The 17,998-nt window shown below is 35.8% G+C and overlaps 1 protein-coding gene across 4 annotated transcripts in view; it reads right to left on the bottom strand.

Moving 5' to 3' along the window:
• The window catches only part of PTBP2 (polypyrimidine tract binding protein 2), a 94,048-nt gene that overhangs the window by 46,801 nt on the left and 29,249 nt on the right, over window positions 1–17,998 (bottom strand). For all 4 annotated transcript variants that reach the window (XM_015145532.3, XM_015145530.3, XM_001105316.5 and 1 more), the window contains exon 3: window positions 15,967–16,042. In XM_015145532.3, coding sequence (XP_015001018.1) covers window positions 15,967–16,042 — 76 coding nt within the window. The remainder of the gene's footprint in view (window positions 1–15,966; window positions 16,043–17,998) is intronic.

Consider the following 17,998-nt stretch of genomic DNA (forward strand, 5'->3'; position numbering starts at 1 on the left):
TCTTGGTCTCCAAAGTGTCTTCAAAATTAATTCACTCATTAATTCCTTAAACATTTACTGGGTATTCAGGGATGTGTCTAGCAACGTTTTACGTTCTGAGGGTACAGCAGAGTGAACAAAACGATTATGATTCCTGATACCTTATAGTGGGGAGCTGGACTAACTAGTACCTGAACCAGATACTTTCTATGGTATGTGTTATGAAGTAAAACAGTGATGTGCTTAAAAGTGACTTTGTCTAGGACTGGAAGATGATGGTAGTAATGATTTTACTGGATGACCAGAGAAGGTATCTCTAAGAGATAATATATGGACTCAAGCTATACTTAAGTCATATTTTACTGTAGGAGTTTCACTTAGGTTTATATACTTGAACAGCTAGCCAATGCATTTAAAAATTCCCTTAGGTTGTCTTTGTACAGAAGAGTAAGCTCTGGCTTCTGAATATATTACCCTGAAAATCTTGGCTGGCTAGCTCTTCACCACTCCAGAAATATGAAAAAACTACAGGAAGCTGGCCGGGGTGCGGTAGCTCACGCCTGTAATCCCAGCACCTTGGGAGGCGGAGGGGGATCACGAGGTCAGGCGATCAACACCATCCTGGCTAACACAGTGAAATCCCCGTCTCTACTAAAAAAAAATACAAAAAATTAGCTGGGCGTGGTGGCAGGCGCCTGTAGTCCCAGCTACTCGGGAGGCTGAGGCAGGAGAATGGCGTGAACCTGGGAGGCAGAGCTTGCAGTGAGCGGAGGTCGCGCCACCGCACTCCAGCCTGGGCAACAGAGCGAGACTACGTCTCAAAAAAAAAAAAAAAACTACAGGAAGCTATCCCATGTCCTTTCACTACTGACAAAGATTTGTGTGTGCACAGGGCACCTGAATTTGTCAAAAGGAAGAGACTGAACTTTGCATTTTGTAGTATCTTATCTAACAAAATCATCTCGAGGCCAGTTAACAGAAAATGTAAGCTAAAGCACAGAATCCAAAAAATATGCATATACTTTAAAACATGTAATTGGCACACACAACAACTGGCATCAGTCAACAAGGAACACATATTCTTCTGATACAGGACTAAGACCTTTTTTTGACAAAGCAGTGTGAATACTGAAACTTGATAATCTGTTCTCGTTCATTAGTTTGTTTGAATAACAAGAACAAATACTACACAGTTCAACCTAAAGCCCCATGTGTTATAGGTTATGGTATCACGATACTCAAAAAAGTAAATTTCAGTTTCTCCTAATTTGGTCTGTCCTTTTCCTTCTGGGAGAAAGACAAGGAAAAAAAAACACCAATAAAGATACTACCTATCGCTGTACCCATAAGGAGAAAAAAGGCTTCCCCTTTCAAATGATTTTCCAAAAATAATTCCCAAAAGGCAAAAGCCTGCCTAAACCTATTATTACGGAAATTAAATAATTTACTTTGGATTTGTATTGGATGTTTTCTGGACAGCGGATGTTGAGCAGAAGTACAACAGCTGAATAACACAGAAAGAAGGTAGGACACTTTTGAGAATCAAAAGACAAAGATCTTGACGTCTTAGAAAAATACAGAAAAGACATAATTTTATTTTGCATCAATATTTAACATTCACTGCTAATTAACTACACGCCAAGCAATTTATAACTCTCAGATTGCTATCATCACGACCTATCAACCCCATTTACAGGTAACAATTAGTTAAATGCCCAAGATTAGATAGTTACTAAGTGGTACAGACAAGAGGTAGTAGAGAGAGGATTAAACTCAGGGAGTATGATTCCTAGTCTGTGCTCTTAAACAACTACACTATAGAAGGAACTCAAATACAAACTTTACATTACATACAGGTTGCCTAAAAAAGATCTGTCCTTTTCTCCCAAAGACCAAGCCAGTTACTGTAGTAAACGATCAACATTTGCACCACCTGACACTCCCTCAGTTAGTTAATAGCTTCCAGAGGGTGACTACTAAGTATTCATATCTTAGTGCCAAATATTATAAAAGTCTTCATTTTAAATAAATGATACTATGAGAATGTGGGAATGGGGACTCCTTTAATAATATAACAAAGCCTATTTTCTAATATAAAAACACTCCAGCAACACTGAAAAAGGGCCCAAAATTTTGTGGTTCACAACTTACAAAGCATTAGGTCTGCCTGTGTTACAGTTCTACAGTTCTTCAGCATCTTCCCACGATCCTGAATAGGAAAGGTCTACTGAGGGAATGAAAGAGATCTTTCCCTTCCATTCCTCCAGGAAACCCAGAACTTTTGTTTGGGTGTGTAAAAACCAGTAATAATTCAAATGTTTGTTCAATTAAGAAGGTATGAGGTAATGCTTTTATTTATGCATATAAATTTTATTCATTGCATATGAATGTAAAAATCTTTAAGCACACCATTTTCCATATATTATTCAACTCTTTTAAAGCCTCTTGCTTAGGGAAGATGTTCATGTACTCAAAGATTCAAAGCAAATAAAATTTTAAAATGGTTTCTACTTGAATATTTCTCTTTCAACCTCAAAACCAGTTTTCTACCTCAATTCTAAAGCCAGCATCTTCACCTCTATCAGTACATCACTTTTCTCCTTCTGACTGACCTTTGTTCTCCACTAGCTTTTACCTGCAATTTTTACATAAATGGGTGTCGAATTTTACATAAATGGGTGTCGGCAAGATCATGGGTAATTTTTAAAATCACCACATCCATCAGTCGACAAGGAACTGTGAACCCTTTCTTCCTCACTGAATTTCTCTAATAGCACCCCTAAAATTTCCACTTCTACTTTTCTCATTTCCCCGACTCATCTGACACTTGCTTTGAATCCCGATTACTCATTAATTCCCCAAAACTGTTAAGTTTCCCATGCTGTTTTTGTTCCGATACTCTACCTATCTTTACTTATTAATATAAACACTCTAGCACTGGGTTTCACAGTATCTATCTATCTATCTATCTATCTATCTATCTATCTATCTATCTATCTATCTATCTATCTATCCATCCATCCATCCATCCATCCATCCATCCATCTAATCTATGAGACAGAGTCTTGCTGTACTAGCTGGAGTGCAGTGGCGTGATCTTGGTTGACTACAACCTCCACTTCCCAGGTTTAGGTGATTCTCGTGCCACAGCCTCCCATGTAGCTGGGAATATAGGCGTGCACCACCACACCCAGCTAATTTTTGTATTTTCAGTAGAGATGGGGTTTCACCATGTTGGCCAGGCTGGTCTTCAACTCCTGGCCTCAAGTGATCCACCTGCCTCAGCCTCCCAAAGTGCTGAAATACAGGCATGAGCAACAGAACCTGGCCTACTTTCTCATATAATGTGTAAATTATTTAGTCCTACTCATTCACCATTATACTTTCAACTGTGTACCAATATAAAATACAACACTGCAAAACCTTATGCTTCCGTCCAGTGAAAACTAGTGACAAAACTTAAGTACATCTTCATTCTCCAAGTCTTTCAGAGGCACACATTTATAAAAGTTTTCCTAACTCTCTTTATCAAATACGAAACTGAGAGGCAAAGCAGTTTTAATTCTAAGCAGTTTTAGATTTCAAAGCAAAGCAGTGTTTTCCAGCTTTAGAAAAACAAAAAATAAATAAATAAAAAGACTCTAAGAAAAAAAAATGAATGCTGCTACTCTTTCCTGTATGAGAAACAAATTCCAAAGAAGACTTAACAAGAAAAAAAGCAGGTAGATGCAGATAGGTGGTACTTCTGTTATTCTGTTGGCTGTTTCTGCAACACCCACCATACAAAAAGCCTCACGAGGTTTCCGTAAAAGGAAACCTATTAACTCTTGTATTTCCAAGTAGTTGTGTGGCCTAGTTGTCCAAAGTATATTAGGCATGAGCTGGAAAAACACAGAAGGCACCTAGAGAATGCTCTCACTACCTTTATATGCAAGAAGATAACTTGTTAAAGCCTTCATAAATAGTAAAACTATGAAATAATCTACTGGAATACTCTCAAAACATTATAGCAAAACGAAATGACATCACCTCAAAAATATGTCTGTAAAAGTCAAAATGAAAATCTTAAAAGAGTTCTAAGTAAAATGTTCCAGACTCTTTGGAATGGTTTAACTGCTTTCAGGTAGAGCAAAATGTCATGTTTACCAATAATTTTCAAAAAATCCTGCTATTATAGAGTAACAATCAGCACTGGCAGAAATACGTATACCTAAAGGGATATTCCAGTTCCATATCTACAAAGAAATCACTAAAAAATTAAAGAGACTATATCTTAGAATTGTCAAGTCTCCTAGTCACTGCTAAATAGTTACAAATTTAACAAAATCAAATTCTAATGCTACTTGGGAACAGTTGTATTTTTGAAATATTTCACTTTTATATCTCTCGAAGGAACCAATTCATTAGAAAATGTCCTTACTGTATCAATTTATTAAACATTTATTTACCTGAGATTAAGTTTCTAATAAAATGAAATTTTCTAACCTGTAAAATTAATTTTTTCTTTGACAAAAAGCACCTATTCAACAGGTACAGAGAAAGAAAAGTCTGCATAGGTAAGAGAAAGGCTGTTGAGACAGATGCCTTAGGAAACAATTCCACAGTAAAATCTATTACAAGAAATATTTTAGATAAAGCTGGAAGCTGGAACATAAAAATGAAATCCTGTACTATATCTGATAACCATAAAAGTGTCCTTGTAACATTGTCTACCAATGTCCTTTTGAGTCATCTGAATTTCATGGATTATTTTTCCAGGCAAATATAATCACCAATTTTTAAAGGTATTTTATGCTATTTGCTCTTATAAGCGACAGTATTCAAACTGGTGTCTCTTAGAATATATGCAGACTTTCATCTTTGTCAGAAAAAAATAGAAAAATCTTAAAACTCAGCATTTCCTCTGTACGCAGAAGTTAAATAAACTGACTTCTTGTGTTAAAACAAGCTTAAAGGAATTTTATGCCATCATTACAAAAAGATTAGATTGATTCTTTGGTCATGAAGTACACCATATATCATCCCTAATGCATAGTTAGAAAAATAGAGCAGTAGCAGATTATTCTTTCTTTCCACCAAAAACGAGTCTCCTTTGTTCTCCTACTTTTCCCCCTTTGTTAATGGCATCATCTTCCACCAACCCAGTGGAATTCTAAGACAAAACTCCTTCATATTATTCCAAACTTGTCTTCTTCCAGATAACTCGTTTTAACATCTCCTGCATATTCTCCTTCCAAGACCCTAAAATTCAGGAACTTGGTATCTTTGGAATGAACTACGGTAATGTTTTAAAACTATTCTCCCCTGTATACAATACTGCCTCTGAAATACAAATGGAACAAAAATTCTTTCTAAAATGTAAATCTGGTAAAGTCCAAGCTACACACACACACACACACACACACACACACACACAAAACAAAGTCCAAGCTACACACACACACACACACACACACACAACAAAGTCCAAGCTACACACACACACACACACACACAACACAAAGTCCAAGCTACACACACACACACACACACACACACCCCCCAAATCCCATATCTAGGCCCCTGCTTACATGGACTCACCTAGGCATTCCCAATCTCATATTTTGCATTATAGCAAGACACAACTACCGGTAATTCAGAGTTCTCAGAGATAATCTACTGCTTCAAACAAATTTTGGATTTGTTTTGCAACTTAGTTTATTAACATAGGACGTTTCCATCACACCAGAAAATGCTACCATATTCCCTTTCTGTTAATCTCCAACATTCTGGTTTCTAAACAAAAAACTAATGATCTGCTCTTAAACTTTCAAGAAATTGAATCACTCTATGTACTCTTTCAGGTCTGTCTGGTTTATTTTGCTTCATACAATGCTTAATATTCACCCATGTTTTCGCATGTATTACTAACCACTCTTCTGTTATCAGTAAGTAGTAATATATTGTATGATCATACCACAATTTATCCATTTTCCTGCTGATAAACATTTGTGTTATTTCAAGTTTGGGACCATTATCAGTCAAGTTTTTGATACACATACAAGTTTTACAGCAAACATGTTATTACTGGGTAAAAAACTAAAAGTAGAAGTTATGGACCATAAAGTACGTTTATGTTTAACTCCGTAAGAAAATGGCAAACTAGGTCAGGCACAGTGGCTCACGCCAGTAATCCCAGCGCTTTGGGAGGCCGAGGTGGGTGAATCACAAGGTCAAAAGAGCAAGACCATCCTGGCCAACATGGCGAAACCCAGTCTCTACTAAAAATACAAAAAATTAGCTGGGTGTTGTGGCGTGCGCGTGTAGTGCCAGCTACTCAAGAGCCTGAGGCAGGAGAATCACCTGAACCCAAGAGGTGGAGGTTGCAGTTTAAGCCAAGATCATGCCACACTGCATTCCAGCCTGGTGACAGAACAAGACTCTGTCTCAAAAAAAAAAAAATTTTCCCAACTATGTTACATACTCAGCAGTAATCAAAGGCAGTTCCACATTTTCATCAACATTAGGTATTGCCAACCTATTTGATTTTAGCCATTCTAGTTGGTGTCAATTGTCTCATAATGGTTTTGACTTGTGATTACCTGATGGCTAGTGTAATCTTTCCGTGTGCTTGTTACCCATTCTTATAATGTCACTTCTTTTGCCACTTAAAAAAATTGGGCTGCTCATATTTATTGATTGGAGCTTTTTTTACAAGTCTTTTGGGATACAAGTCCTTTATCATTGATACGGTTTGGCTGTGTCCCCCACCCAAATCTCCTCCTGAATTCCCATGTGTTGTGGGAGGGACCTGGTGGGAGGTAACTGAATCATGGGGGCAAGTCTTTCCCATGTTGTTCTCGTGATAATGAAGTATGTCTCTCGGTTTTAAAAAGGGAAGAGTTTCCCTGCACAAGCTCTCTTTTCTTTGCCTGTTGCCATCCATGTAAGATGTAGATTTGCTCCTCCTTGCCTTCCACCATGATTGTGAGGTTTCCCCAGTCACATGGAACTGTAAATCCATTAAACTGGTTTCTTTTGTAAATTGCCCGGTCTCAGGTATGTCTTTATCAGCAGCATAAAAATGGACTAATACAGTCATATATATGTACTGATATGTAAATATTATATTCTCCAAGTCTGTGCCTTGCCTTTTCATTGTCTTAACAATGTCTTTTGAACAATGTCTTTTGAAATTTCCCATGCTGATGGAGTCAAGTTTATATATTCCTTTAAGATGAGTAATTTTTGTTTTAAGAAATCTTCATTTATCCCAAAGTGGCAAGTATACCCTATGCTTTTTCCTAAAAACGCTATACATTAGTTTTTATATGATCTCATTGTTTTATATGCAATAAGGTAGGGTTTGAGTTTCTTTTGTTTTTTTGTACGTATATTCAGCTGTTCTAGCACATTTGTTTAAAAGCCTTCTCTTTCTTCATTGAGTGACCAAGGCAACTTTAATGCATGAGTTATTCCCTGATCACTATGTCACTAACTATGCTAGCACTAAATTGTTTTGGATTAACTACAGGTTTGTGGTGAGTCCTGAGAACAGTGGCAAAATTTACTTTTTCAAAATTGTTTTAATTATTTTAGCTCCTTTTTATTTCCACATAAATTTTAGAATCTACTCTCAATTTAGAAGTCCTTATAGATTCAATGCCATCCCAATTTAGGGAGAACTGGCATGTTAACATACTGAGCCTTCTAATTCATGAACATGGTCTATGTCTTCATGTAAGTCTTTTTAAAACTTCTCTTAGCAGTGTTTCATATTGGTGCAGATGTCTTACACATCTTTTGTCAAGTTTTTTTCCTGATATTTTTTGTCTGCTACTTTTAATAAATGGATTTTTTTAAATTTCATTTTTTAAGAATTTGCTGCTAGTATAAGGAGACTATTTTTGTATACAGAACTTGTATCCTATAATTATTCTAAATTCACTTATTAGTTCTACCAAATCTGTTGTAGATTCCTTTAGGTCTTCTATCTTAAAAAGCATGTTGAACAGTGAATAAGACAGTTTTCTTTCTTCCTTTACAATCTTTATGTCTTTTATTTCACCTGCTTTAATGTAAGCAGAAAGTTAGGGGGAAAAAATTGAGAAAACAGACACCCTTGCTCCATTTCTGATTTTAAGAAGAAAACATTCAATATTTCCCCATTAAGTATGAAATTTGTTGTAGGTTCTTAGATACCCCTTATTTACATTGTAAAAAGCTCCTTCTCTTACTAGTTTTCTGAGAGATATTTTTCCTTCTTCATTCTATCACTGTGACAAATTACACTGAGTTCATTTTCAAATGTTAAACAAACCTTACAATCCTGTGGTAAGTCTCAGAATTGCCTCTCATATTCTACTGGAGGTGATTTACCAACATTTTCTTAAGAATATATGCATTTAGGGTAATGAGAAATACTAGTCTGAAATCTTGATATATTACCCTTGTCAGGTTTTGCTGTCAGTTATAGTGGCTTCATAAAGTGAACAGGGCAGTATTCCCTCCTCCATTTTCAAAGACAGCTATTATTTCTTTAAAATTTCATAAAATTCAATAGTAAAACAACCTATGCCTAGAGTAATCTTTGTGGAAATATTTTTTTAATTATAAATTCCGATTTGTATAATACAGTAGTATATAGCTGTTAAGCTATATACTTAAGTCAGTTTTGCATTTGTCAAGAAACTTACTTCATCTAAGTTGTTGAATTTGTTAGCCTTAACAACATTGGTAATATTATTTTCCTATTATATTCTATATATCTCTGATTTTATTGAAAGTGCTAGCTCCACTTTAGATTATTAATGTTATACTATTATACTCTGTACATTTCCACTTTCTGTGAAAGTGATTATCTCGACTTTGATTCCCACACTGGTAAATTATGTCTTTTCTTGGTCAGTCTTAAATAGGGAGTTTTAAACCTTTTTTTTATAATATAGGTATTTGAAGACATACTTCACACCATACACTCCCTTGGGTCGTATCCAACAAATTTTGATATATTTTCATTCAGTCAAAAATATGTCCTTATGGGCCGGGCGCGGTGGCTCACGCCTGTAATCTCAGCACTTTGGGAGGCCGAGGCGGGCGGATCACAAGGTCAGGAGATCGAGACCACGGTGAAACCCCGTCTCTACTAAAAATACAAAAAATTAGCCGGGCGCGGTTGTGGGCGCCTGTAGTCCCAGCTACTCGGGAGGCTGAGGCAGGCGAATGGCGTGAACCCGGGAGGCGGAGCTTGCAGTGAGCCGAGATCGCGCCACTGCACTCCAGCCTGCGCGACAGAGCGAGACTCCGTCTCAAAAAAAAAAAAAAAAAAAAAAATATGTCCTTGTGGTAACACTTCTATAATCCATGTGCTGTTCACAATTGTATAATTTCTAATATTTCATACTTTCCTAGATGTCTATTTTTGATTTCTAATTTAATTCCACTATAGTCATATACTATATGAACTGTCAATCACTTGAAATTTATTGAGCTATTTTGTAATCCAATACATGGTCTACCATTGTGAATGTTCTATGTACACTTGAAGTTATTTTACAGTTACTGGGTATAGTTTTATAAATGTGAGTTAAGCCAACATGACAGCATTTTTCAAATTATGTATCTTTTTATTTGGGGGATAGGACTGTAACTGTCCTATCAATGACTCTAAATTATAGTTTAAAAAATCAGGCTATGATTGTGGATTTCTGTTTCTCTACTTAGCTCTGAGATCTTTTTCTTAACATACTTTGTTATTACTGGCATACAAATTAAGAAATGTTTTCTGATAAACTGACCCTTCAGCATTATGAAATATGCTTTTTTATATTTGGTAATACTTCTTGTCTTAAATTTTTCTGTCTAGTAATATAATCATATCAACTTTCTCGCGCTTACTGTTTGCATGGAATATCACTTTCCATCTTTTTACTTTCAACCTGCATCTTGGTATTTCCACCTGACCCTCGTATAGGCAGTGTAGTTAGGCCTTGCTTTTTAATCAAGTCTGACAATCTTTGTCTTTTTTTTTTTTTTTTTTTTTTTTTTTGAGACGGAGTCTCGCTCTGTCACCCAGGCTGGAGTGCAGTGGCGCAATCTCGGCTCACTGCAAGCTCCGCCTCCCGGGTTCACGCCATTCTCCTGCCTTAGCCTCCCGAGTAGCTGGGACTACAGGCACCCGCCATCTCCCCCGGCTAGTTTTTTTGTATTTTTTTTTTAGTAGAGAAGGGGTTTCACCGTGTTAGCCGGGATGGTCTCGATCTCCTGACCTCGTGATCCGCCCGTCTCGGCCTCCCAAAGTGCTGGGATTACAGGCTTGAGCCACCGCGCCCGGCCCAATCTTTGTCTTTTAATTGGACTACTTAGACCAGTAATATCCAAAAGAAATGCAATGCAAGCACATGAATAAATTTTCAAAGATATTCTTCAGAGTAAGTTTAGGTACACAGCAAAGTGGAGAGGAAAGCAGAGAGATTTCCTTGCCTCCTGCCCCCAAATAGCCTCCCCTTTATCAACATCTCCCACCAGATGGCACATTGTTACAACTGATGAACCTACACTGACACATTATAATCACTCAAAGTCTGTAGTTACCTTGGGGTTCACTCCAAGTGTCTTACATTCTATGGGTTTGGAAAAATTTATGATATGTATCTATCATTATAGCATGCAGAATATTTTCATTGCCCTAAAATCCTCTGTACTCCACCAATTCATCCCTCCCTCAACTCGCAAATCCTTGCAACCACTGATTTTTACTGTTTCCATAATTTTGCTTTTTCCAGAATCTCATATAGTTGGAATCACATGGTATATAGGATTTTCAAACTGGCTTCTTTTACTTAGTAATACGCACTGAAGGTTCTCCATGGCTTGATAGCTCATTTCCATTTAGTGCTGATTAACACTATACTGTCTGGATATACACCACAATTTATTTGGCCATTTACCTACTAAAGGACTTCTTGGTTGCTATGAAGTTCTGGCAATTATAAAGAAAAGTGCTATAAACATCCATGAGCTGCTTTCTGTGCAGACTAAGTTTTCAACTCCTTTAGGCAAATACCAGGGAGCACAACTGCTGGATCATACAATAAAAGTATATTTGAGATGGAGTCTCACTCTCGTTGCCCAGGTTGGAGTGCAATGGCACAATCTTGGCTCACCACAACCTCCACCTCCTGGGTTCAAGCAATTCTCCTGCCTCAGGCTCCTGGGTAGCTGGGATTACAGGTATGCACCACCACGCCTGGCTAATTTTGCATGTTTTAGTAGAGACAGGGTTTCTCCATGTTGGCCAGGCTGGTTTTGAACTCCCGACCTCAGGTGATCCGCCTGCCTCGGCTTCCCAAACTGTGGGATTACCGGCATGAGCCACTGCGCCCGGCCATATAGTTTTCTAAGAAACTGCCAAATTGTCTTCCAAAGTGGCTGTACCACTCTGCATTCCACCAAGCAGTAAGTGAGAGTTCCTGCTGCTCCACATCCTTGCCAGCATTTGGTGTTATCAATGTTCTGAAGTTCGGCCATTCTAGTATGTGTACATGTATTTAAATTATAAAATTTGACAAGTTTTGACATACATATACATCCATAAAACCACCATCACAATAATTTATATGTCCATCACCCTTGAGTTTTCTTGTGTCCCTCTGTCACCCCTCCAGCCTGTCCTTTCCCACTCTTAAACTCCTAGGAACCACGAATTTGCTTTAGATTAGTTTGCATTACCCAGAGTTTTATATAAATGGAATCATACAGGATGTACTCTTTTTCTCTCTCATCTTTTACACAACATAACTGTTTGGAGATTCATTCTTGCTATTGTGTTTATCAATAGCTCATTCTATATGGCTGTTTTTATATTCCACTGTACAGAAAAGCATATGATGCCAAAACAGGAATCTACTTATTAGTTCATCTGTTGATGAATGTTTGTTTCACATTTTGGTGATTACAAATAAAATGGCTATGAACATTAACATGAGAGTTTTTTAATGAACAGATGCCTTCACTTCTCTTGGGTAAATACTTAGGAGACAAATAATCTGGATCATGAAGAAACTATCAAATTGTTTTCCAAAGTAGTTCTATGATTTTACACTCCCATCAGCAGTATTGTGAATATTATGATTCTTCCTCATTCTTCCCAAATCATGCTTTCCAAGATGGCACTCTTTTTAATCTTAGTCACTATTAATAGGTTTGTAATGTTATTTCACTGTAGTTTTAATTTTCATTTCCCTAATAACTAATGATGCTGATCAGCTTTTCCATGTGCTTACTTACCATCTGTGTATCTCTTGTGCAATATTACCTGTTCAAATATTTTGGCCAATTCATTGAGTAGTCTGTTGCCTGACTGCTGAGTTTACATATACTGCATCTTTTAATATTCTGGATAGAAGTCCTTTATCAGCTATATGCTTTGTTATGATGTTCTTTCAGTCTATGGCTTGTCTTTTCATTCCCTAACAGTTTCTTTTGAAGGGTACAAGATTTTAATTCTGATGTCAAATTCCATTTTTTAACAGATTGTACTTTTAGGGTTATATCAAATACATTTCTGCTTAATCCAAAGTCACAAAGATTTTCTGTGTTTTTTTCTAGAGGTTTTATAATTTTTGGTTTTACATTTAGGTCATGATCCATCTGGAGTTAATTTTCATATGTAGTATGAGATACATATCCAAGATCTTTTTTTTTGCAGATGGATAGATCCAACTGCTATAGTAACCTTTGTTGAAGTCTACTCTTTTTCCCACTGAATTGACTTTGCACCTCTGTCAAAAACCAGTTATCCATAATTGTGTGAGTTAATTTCTGAACTCTCTGCTCTGTCTCACTGACCTATTTATCTTTATGTCATTATGATGCTATTTTTAATTACTGTAGCTTTGCAGTAATTCTTGAAAACAGGTAGTCATCAATGCTCCAATTTTTCCTCTATTGGCTTTTAGCTATACTTCTTTAAATCTTTTTAAATGAGATTACACTTAGAATTTTGATATGCAACCTTAACAGAATCTTTTCATATTAAAGTTAACACTGCATCACTTCAGGTAAAATATAAGAATCTTACCACTGAAAAATTCCATTTACCTTCACTTTGTACTAACAGTTGTCATATAAAATCCATTTACATAATAAACCCCATAATACAAAGTTGTTGTTTACATAAAGTCTTTCAAAGAAATTGAGAGGAAAAGAAAGAGCCCTTTTAAAATTTATACACATATTAACCACTCCCAGTACTCCTCTTTATCTCCTGCAGAGCCAAGTTATCTAATGTCATTCCATTCAGTCTAAAGAAATTCTCTTTTTTTTTTTTTTCTCTTTAATACAAGGTATTGGTCTCCTGTTAGATGTCTTTTTCCTGGCTGTTTAGATTTGCTCTTCATTTCTAGTTTTCAATATTTTGACCACTATGTGTCTAAGTATGGTTCTTTTTATTTAGCCTACATGAGGAGTTTACCTGAGCTTCTTAGGAATGTAAGTTGATATATTTTATTCAAATTTTGTAAGTTCTCAGTCATTACTACCTCAAACAGATATATGTTTTTTCCCTCCACATTCTCACACTGAAGCTCAAATTATATGTCAGACTGCTTCATTGTCCATTAGGTATACTTTCTCCTCTCTGAAAGATTTAATCATTGTATTCATGTGTATTCAAGTTCACTAACATTTCTTCTTGTCTCCAATCTGCTATTAGTTCCAACCAGTGAATTAGTCCCAACTATTTCAAATACTATATTTTTCAATTAGAATATTTCTACATGCTTTCTTCATAGTTTTTTATCTCTTAAGCACTCCTCCATCATTCATTATTTCAATCTTTTCCTTTACAACTTAAAATACGTCCTTGTCTGCTAATTCTAACTCTAGGTCATTTTGGAATCTGTTCCTATTCAATGTGTCTTTATATTTCATGGGTTACTTTCCTGCTTCTTCACATTACTTATAATTTCTGATGGTATGGTAGATATTATGGAAGATAGTAGCAAGAAAACTATATCATGTTGTCTTTCTTGGGGGTGTTATTTTGTTTTGAAAGGCAACTAAATTATTGGTTAATCCATCATCAGTTACTGGTTAGATTAACTGGTGAATCCTTCACTTCCTATCGGGTTTGGTTTTTTGTTTTTATTTCAGTCTTATAGATGGCACTTCCTATGGGGTGTGATCCTTTCTATTCAGGTCCAGGCTTTCTGTAGTCTAAATGGAGTGTTTGAAGTACCCTGCAAGGTGTCTGCATTCTGACTTCTCAGAACTCCAATGTTTCAGAGTACTATGCAACCTATGGAATCACTGTTTAGCCCCAGAGCAGACAATTTCTGACAGACCTGGCAAAGTCTCAACCTGCACACATGTAACCCAGTCATTATCCAAAACTCTGAATGAAGTGAATGACCATACTAAATTCTGCCCCCTGTTCTACCCCTAAACCCCTAGACAGCTCTCTTTTCTCCAGGACTTCCCCATAAATTCCAAATGACTGAGCAGTTCTGACACCCACTCTTAGTCTCTTCAGCTCAGTGAGACCTGTATACTGAGCTCTCCACTTCTCTGTGGTTTACAGCAGTGAAACGGTCCAAGGCAGAAAGCCAGAGTGTTCATGATACTTACCTCACATGCTACCCTTCTCTCAAGGATGATCTTATACCGTCTGCTCATCACTTCCAAACAACAGTTGTTCCACATATTTTATTCAGTTACACAGTTTTTGGTTTTGTGGGGAGACCGAAAAAGGGGTCAAGGCTACTACTAGTTATTCTGTCATGAGCCCTAAATATCAGGAATTAATTTGGAATTAATTTCCCATTATCAATCACAGTATGCATTGGAAAAACAAAAAGAGAAACCGACAAGTTACACACTTAAGCCTATCTGTTCAATTACGTGTACATGGTACTTTGACTATCAAAATCATGGCCCAGTGATTTTGCTTTGTAATCACTACATAGCAAAATCAATGATAATGACCTGCTGACAAATTTATCTTCAAATCGTGACTATTATCTGTTAAGTCCTTACAATTTTTAGTTAACTGAATTGTCAGAGATGTGTGTTTTGTGTTTATGTGTGTCAAGATGTATGTATACATAAGCACAGATACCTAAGGGAAATCAAAATGTCTTCTAGTCTTTTATGATCCTTTTATTGCCAAATATAATTCGTTCCTCAAGCAAATAATTCAAAGTTAAAATACAGAAAAAGGAACTTTAGTTTCAGGTAAATAATGTAAAATGTTGAGCTGTGAGGTAAATTCATTTGATAATAATAATCATCAAATTCAAAATTTGGCCCATTCAGATGAGAACACGTTAATTCAAGCAAAACAAAACAAAATACAAAAAAAAAAAAAAAAAAAAATTTGGCCCAACAGCCATAAAACTAAGGTCTAAAATTTGGTCTATACTGGTTTACTAACAGATCCTACAACCAACCAACATTATTTCAGATAAACAAATTTTTTTTAACTCTAACTTTGAAGATTAAAACAAATCATCTTAAATATGCAGGTAGACAACATAAAAGGATCAACTCTAAGAATTAAAATACTGTTTCAGCAAAAAATTAGTTAAAACCATTGCAACTATGTAGCTGAATTCTTTGGTTTTTACTTACAATGTGGGTTTTAGGGTTGTGGCATAAATACTTAAAGTAAAAATATTATATGACACACAAACACAAAAAATAAAAACAAAATAAAAATACCAGAGGGGCACATGAGGGGACTATAATGTGAGAATTACATTTGTGGTTCAAAAATGAAAAGCAATCAAACTTAAGACTCACCAACTTCAGGTGGTTTTGTTTGTTTGTTTTCACTCAGCTCATATATACTCTAGTAAAATTTACTCTAAAATGTTTCAACACAGCATTTAAAAAGAAAGGCTTTAAAAAAAAAAAAAGGCTTTCCTAGTATAACAGAGTTAAATTTGAGTTTTAACATTCTGCCCCCTAAAATGGTAAATGACAGACTGCTAAGAGAGTAACACTTACCTGTAACTACCATGCTGCTCATATTAGAGTTTGGACTACTGAGAACACTGCCTGAGAGCAGTTCGTCAGATCCTCTCTATAAAAACAAAAACAAGTTAGCATAAGATATCTTTAAATTTAAAAATATTAATCTAAAAGTCTTTCACTTAAACAAATGTCAAATGTTACACTATTGGGAACAGTGAAAAATGTTAATCCCTGTAATAAAAAATTAACTTCATCCCTCTACTCTCCCATCTATCCCTCCCCCATTCTCACAAAGGCAACAATGTTCCCCCTCCCTTCTTTAAGTCCAAAAGGCAATAAATAGAAAAAGTGATTAGATTCTATAAGCAAAAGCTTTGGAAAGCTATCTCAAATTGTTTACAAACAAACCAAAGCCACACCAGCTAGACTTTCTCAGAAACGTTCTCTCTACATCCTCCATCCCAATGGTCCTTTATTCATGCAGATAACTCAGATTTTTATAAAATTAGAACTTCATTCTGGTGAGTTAGATATCAGTATCATCATCATTATTAAAATTAAGCAGGTATATACTTCAGTGGCTAGAACACTGAAAGCAAAGGCAAAATCTTTGGAATGAGAGATTTCTTTCTGCAAAAAAATAAGGTTATGTCTTAAAATAGAGAAAAGGTTATACATTCATCTGTTTGGGAACTGCACAGTTGTTTAAACCAGCCAGTGACATTTTAGCTATTTTGAAAATGTTATGTATTTACAAAAATATGAATGGACTAATATTTAAACTAACTAAAATCAACTGTTTTGCCTTGGCTATGTATATTTACATACATGGATATTAGTATTTAAATAGGTTAAATCAATACTGGCTGATTTAAACAACCAATGAGTACAAAGAAGTTAAATGCAACCATCAAAATGAAAAAAATGTGCAAAGGAGATAATGAATTATCAAAGCATTTCAGAAAGTCCAAAAAATCCAAATTTAACCATAAGCTTTATGCTAATTTGTATTTAAACTCATAATGAATAAACTGTATTACAACAAATATGAGAACGGTAAACAGATATCCATAGGTCATCTCCCTTAAATATTTTAAGAGCTTTCTACTTATTGGCATCAAATGCGCAGAGAAAAAAACCAAAAAATACAACCAGTTTCAAGTCACATTGATACCGTATTTACACCAGGCTTAATTTCTTAACCAATTTCTAAACTAGATATGGAAGATTTGGCATGGCATAATTTTATAAGAACATGATGAGCAGAATTGTATACATTAGTGATTCTCACAGTGTAGTCCCTAAGATCTAATTGAATACTCTAGCGATTCTCAAAGTGTGGTGCCTAATCCTAAGATTAGACCTGGAAACTTACTGATAATACATGTTCTCAGGTCCAATCCCAGACCTACTGAATAAGAAATTCTGAGGGTGCGGTCCAAAAAGCCAGGTTTAAAAAAAAATCCTCAAGTGTTTCTCATGCATGCAAAAGTTTAAGAGCCACTGATACACATTATTGGCTCATTATCAACAATAGATGTTTCCTAGCTTTCTTCAAGTTGTCATGACAAGTAGAAAATATGGTATTAAGAAAGGATGCTCTGAAGCTCAACTTCCACTTACCAGTTAGGTTAACAGTATTTAATCACTCTAAGCCTCAAGTTCTTCATTTGTAAAATAGGGATAACATCCACATCACAGCCCTTAGGATTAAATGTGATAATACATGAACAGTGATTACCAGGCAAAGTGCCTGGCCCACATCAGTAGTGCTCACTATAATATTCCCAAGTGTCAACCAAGTACAACGTTCCCACATATTTACTGACTCAGTAAGTGAATTAACGTTATTATTAACAGTTACATATTTTTTGGCCTTTGTTCTTAGACCAAAAAAAACTGAAGGTCAAGTTACTCCGTATACAAAATCAAGGTTGGCCCGCCACCACAGGATAGAGAGATAAAGCCAGCCCTTCCATAAACCCACAGAAGTCCAGATTAGATATTTTAAAAGTAAAAAACAAACAAAAACAAAACTGAAACGATCCTTAATGTTTACCAACCT

This window comes from Macaca mulatta, chromosome 1, assembly GCF_049350105.2.
Source record: "Macaca mulatta isolate MMU2019108-1 chromosome 1, T2T-MMU8v2.0, whole genome shotgun sequence".
Taxonomy (NCBI): domain Eukaryota; kingdom Metazoa; phylum Chordata; class Mammalia; order Primates; family Cercopithecidae; genus Macaca; species Macaca mulatta.